This window comes from Mastomys coucha, unplaced genomic scaffold (genome assembly GCF_008632895.1).
Source record: "Mastomys coucha isolate ucsf_1 unplaced genomic scaffold, UCSF_Mcou_1 pScaffold22, whole genome shotgun sequence".
Classification (NCBI taxonomy): Eukaryota; Metazoa; Chordata; class Mammalia; order Rodentia; family Muridae; genus Mastomys; species Mastomys coucha.
Window position 1 is genome coordinate 153,561,923 of NW_022196905.1, and position 5,183 is coordinate 153,567,105.

Consider the following 5,183-nt stretch of genomic DNA (forward strand, 5'->3'; position numbering starts at 1 on the left):
CACCACCACCACCAGCAGCACCATCGCCACCACCACCACTAGCAGCAGCAGCACCAACATTAACATCACCATTGTCATCCTCTCCATCAGCAGCAGCGCCATCATCACCACCATCACCACCATTGCCACCACAGACACTGTTTTCTTTAGCTTTACTTGGAAGCAGAAGGAGGAACCGTAGCCTCTGCTGTTTGGAACCATATTAATCAAATGGATGAGGATCATGAAGCCCAGACACCATTCTCAAAATTGAACTAGAGAGTAAATATGTCTCACGCTGGATGTATCAGATGCATGACCTCAGTAAATGTCTAAGAAGCAGCGATAGGAACAAGTGATCCGTAAACGAGAAGACAAATTAGATCAGGATTGTGCTAGTCTACAATCTCAGGGAGAAGTGAATGCTGATGAAGACTGTGAGCTGATGTAAAGGCATGTGAGCCACCACTGTGTCACAGAGCTGCTATCTCTCAGTGTTGGGTGTCTGTCCCGACATGAGTAGCCCTGGCCTTTTCAGTTGGACCAGTATCCTAAATTTGTATCCTGAAATAATCTCACACATATAGGAAAGTACCAGAGTTCTGATAAAGGATCCCCAAATGCTATTGAAACACAACCATAACGCCAGCACCAGTGCCCTATAGAATGTCCCTCAGAGCTCTGTCACGTGAGTGAACGGTGCTGTCCAGTGCCCTATAGAATGTCCCTCAGAGCTCTGTCACGTGAGTGAACGGTGCTGTCCAGTGCCCTATAGAATAGGCAAAGCTCCGTTACATGAGTGGATGGTTCTGTGAGCTTCAGGCTTTATTCATAAGGTGCCTGCTTTTCAGTAGAAGTGACTTTGCTTGTCCAGGGCACTGAATTCATGAGCAAGTATTTCTGTGAAAAAAAAAATCTAAGAAGAAAAAAACAAAAACAAAAACTGATAGCTTGGCATCTTCTTCCAATCTAATTTAAGTACTTGAAGATAATTTTGACTAGAACATGTGGGCAATTTACACCAACATACTAAGTAGACTATTCTAGAAACTTAGATTCCTGAATAGCCTGCCGTGTGCAAACATGTACAGACCTATACATACATGGGGAAAATGACCAGTCAAAAATTAATTTTAATTAATTATTATTAGAAATAGGCAGGTTATAGCTATTATTAGCAATAGGATACGTTCAAAGACGAACAGGTTTCGAGGAGGAGGGCTCTGAAAGAGAAAATATGTTGAAAGACAATCTTTCCCTGAATCCCAGTGTCTGCCTTGGTACCAATGGGTCTTCTTCTTCCAGGAGTGGACCTCAACTCACTGCGCCAGATAAAGCTGCAGCGGCCCATGAGTATGCTAACGGACGTCAGGCACTTCCTGTCTTCAGGCGGAGATGTCAACGAGAAAAACGACGACGGAGTGACCCTGGTGAGTCCACACTCGTGTCTAGAAACCATTTACAGAGGGAACTGAAGTTGATTCTAAAGCATGTAATTGGATGCAATTTACTGTTCAAAGGGTGTTTCAACATAAAATAATACTCTTTGAAGATATGTTGGAAAGCTTAAATATGTAAAGAAGAAAATACAAAATATTTATACCAGGACCTAGAGAAAGCTTGTGAAAATGTGTTTATATTTTTTCAGGCATTTTTCCATATGCCACTCTTACAGACTTAAAATAAATGTTCCGTGCTCTCTGTGGACCGGGAATCTGTAGGGTGTCTGGTTTCCTTTGCAGTGTTTCCTTTAGCTTTGCTGTTGGTTGAGTTACTGGGCGAGACTCGGTGGCTTGAAAGGACAGTACTCCGAGCTCAGTCTGCATGGCCTTGGTGACAGGGCTTGCAGACACCACTGTACATTGCTCTAAACATCCGTCCTACCTGTTCAAAGTTCTGTCTGTGACACCCAGAAGGGGTTGGCCAGAGCCTTCACTCCACCTTGTGACTAGATAAATTGTTTCTATTGTGACTTAAGTGGCACCAGTGCTGTACCCCCCCAACACTTTACCAATCAGCCCTGCAAATGTCTGCTCTAGCTTAGACTCTGGGCTTCTAGTCTTTCCCATGACTGGAACCAAAACCTATAGAATCTACCTGCTTGGCTGTTTGTGCTATATCCCATCCATATGCCTCTGGGCTTCCGGTAACTTCCAATTCAGAGAATCGCTTAAGTAAGTGCTGCTGCATGCAGGGGCGTGGCCTGTCCCAAAATTAACCAGCTCAGAAGGCTCATGGGTCCTTTTATGTTTACCTCATGTGGCACCTCTCCTTACCAAACTATACCTAGGACAGGCAGTTTGGCTGAGACAGACAATAAAATGTCACCAATACCTCAAGAGCCTTTGGAATACCTGTAACACATTTCCCGTTTCTGTGTTTGCCTTTGAATCACCCTGTTCAGCACCAGAGGCGGTCCACAAATCTGAGAGTCGCTCTGCAGATCTTTGACAGGTGGGCAGGAGACATTAACCATGCATTTAGTGGGGTGACACCTTCAGCAGCTCAGATGACTGTGGAAGGAGCTCAGCAGGGAGTAAAGGTTACCTGGGAAAGCTCACACAGTCAGCCACAAGGGAAACAATGGAAAAACAGGATTTCCTAACAATTCATAGTGTTTCTTTCATAATGTGCTAATCAAGACTTACACAAAAAAATAAAACTACACACCCCAGCTTTTGAAATTCCATATGGTCATGTTTCAGATCAAATGCTTTATTAAATAGTTCTGCCTAAAGTTTGGAACAAAGTAATGGTGTGACTACTTTTTCCCAATGGAAGAATAACAAACACATCCATGTTTCAGCTGCACATGGCGTGTGCCAGTGGCTACAAAGAGGTGGTGCTGCTTATCCTGGAGCATGGTGGAGACCTCAATGGGATGGATGATGGGTACTGGACACCCCTGCACTTAGCAGCCAAATATGGCCAGGTAAGGTGGTTTTCTAAATCCTTTCTGAAATATTATTGAAGAATTAATGAAAGAAAACTTTATACTTAATTTTGATTTGCTTCTAATTTATATGCTAATCATTATATAGTTTGACTCCTAATGGTGTTGTCTTACTCTCCAAGTAATTTAAAAAGAAAAAATATTTACATTCCCAAGGGCACAGGCAGCTTCACCCTCCTTTGAGCTCTGTACATCACAGCTGAGCTCTTTGGAAAAGCGCTCGGCAGCCATGAATGTCCTTCATGGAATTAATGCAGTTTTCATACTATAACATGGTGAGCCAATTACGCGAGTCTCTTAGTGTTCAGTTTGTTTTCTGCATTTTATAGATCTAAAGTGAAATTACATTTATATCCCGTTTTATTCTGTAAATTACACTTCATTTTAATGAATAAAAGATGTTGAACTAACACTCTGTGTGCTGCTGTGACCAATTACACAAGAACAGCACCTTCAATGACTGGATATTTGTTTTGGCTCAAGGACATCGAAGGGTCAGTCCGTTGCTGCCTGGGTCCACACACTCAGGCAGAATACAGTGGTAGCAGAAGTGTTTGACACCCGTCTATCTTCACTCTACATTCCCGAACTACCTGTTCCAATCCCATAAGCAATTTGAAGAATATAGGAAAATGCTTCTCTCTGACTTAAGATAATAACATTCAAAAAGAATGAGAAAAACAGAGCAGAATCTTTCCCTCCTTGTGTTGGTATGTCAGTATGTGATAGGTGATATTTCAACAAAGAACTCGGTTTCCAGATTTGCTTCTTTCCGGAAAGGTAGTTAATGATCACAGCTCTCCAGAAACAGCTCACCCAGGCTGGGAGCCGACTTCTCTCTTTGTACAAACGACAAAGCTTTTCACACAGTGTGTCCCAGCTCACTGCTGCACTAGGCATGCAGTCTTAGCCTGGAGGTAGTGACCTGAGACCCTGACCTGATACCTTGTGGTCCAGTGAGACTCTCAGGCCACACGCAGGCTTCAGTGTCTACCGACCCTGCTCACCTGATCCGTTTGCTCACCTAAGACCCTGACCTGATACCTTGTGGTCCAGTGAGACTCTCAGGCCACACGCAGGCTTCAGTGTCTACTGACCCTGCTCACCTGATCCGTTTCCTCACACAGGCTTCCTGACTGCACGTGCACATGAAGAACCTGCCACCTACCTGCGCTGTCCAATAACTGACCTTATCTACAATAAGTGTTAGGAAGGAAGCAATGTTCTTGTTTAAGACGCCTTGCCAGAGAGATGTATTTCCTTTCCTGCTGAGGGCATACAAATGCTTTTCAGTATTTCAACAATCGTATTCCTCATTATTATAGACAAATATTTGTATACTCTTTGGTTTCTAAGACATTTAAATAGTATATATTTTCTGAATGTGATTTTACCCCAAACTATTTTTTCATTAATTAATTTATTTAATCACTTTATATCCCAATTGCCTCCTTCCTCCTTCCAGTTCCCCACCCCCTTACAAGACCCCACCCCTCTCTTCTGAGAAGGGAGAGGACCTCCTGGCTATCACCCTACTCTGGCACATCAAGTCTCTGTAGGACTAGGCACCTCCTTTTCCACTAAGGCCAGACAAGGCAGCCCAGTTAGGGGATCTGGATCCACAGCAGGCAGCAGTCAGGGACAGCCTCCACTCCAGTTGCTGGGACTACACTTTTGCTATGTATGTGTAAGGGGCCTAGGTCCAGCCCAGGTATGCTCTTTGGTTGGTGGTTTGATCTCTGGGAGCTCCCAAAGGTCTAGGTTACTCCAAACTATTTTAAAGTCAACAATTTAGTTTAAATATCTTCACTAACAAAATAGTATTTGCATTCTGGAACTAGACCGTTTCTGTAACTTTGATAAATGGCAAAAGAGAATAGAAAAAAATGGAAGCAAAACACCCAAAAATAATCTCTCCACAAAACATCATAAAAAGAACTTTAAGGTAAAAAAGAAAATGTCCTTTTCAGATCCTGGGTAGTTAAACCCTGTCTGCCCTGTCTGATGAATACTTTTTCCTAATATATAAATTGTGAAGTAGTTCGGCTGTCTGATGTGTTCTGAGAAGAACCTGGGGATAGTAAGAATGCCAAGAGCGACATTACCCTCAGTCTCCTGCCATGTCAGGAGCCCCGAAAGGGCAGTGACCCTGTGCATGCATTGATGAGTTCTTAGTAACCTGGGTGCTTACTGATCATCCTCAGTGCCCTGGGTACTTGTTGATTCTGGTACTCAGTGTCCTGGGTACTTA

The 5,183-nt window shown here is 43.3% G+C and overlaps 1 protein-coding gene across 8 annotated transcripts in view; it reads left to right on the plus strand.

Moving 5' to 3' along the window:
• Myo16 (myosin XVI) overlaps window positions 1–5,183 on the plus strand; it is a 509,596-nt gene that overhangs the window by 227,702 nt on the left and 276,711 nt on the right. For all 8 annotated transcript variants that reach the window (XM_031339016.1, XM_031339015.1, XM_031339017.1 and 5 more), the window contains 2 exons: window positions 1,285–1,409; window positions 2,786–2,911. In XM_031339016.1, coding sequence (XP_031194876.1) covers window positions 1,285–1,409; window positions 2,786–2,911 — 251 coding nt within the window. The remainder of the gene's footprint in view (window positions 1–1,284; window positions 1,410–2,785; window positions 2,912–5,183) is intronic.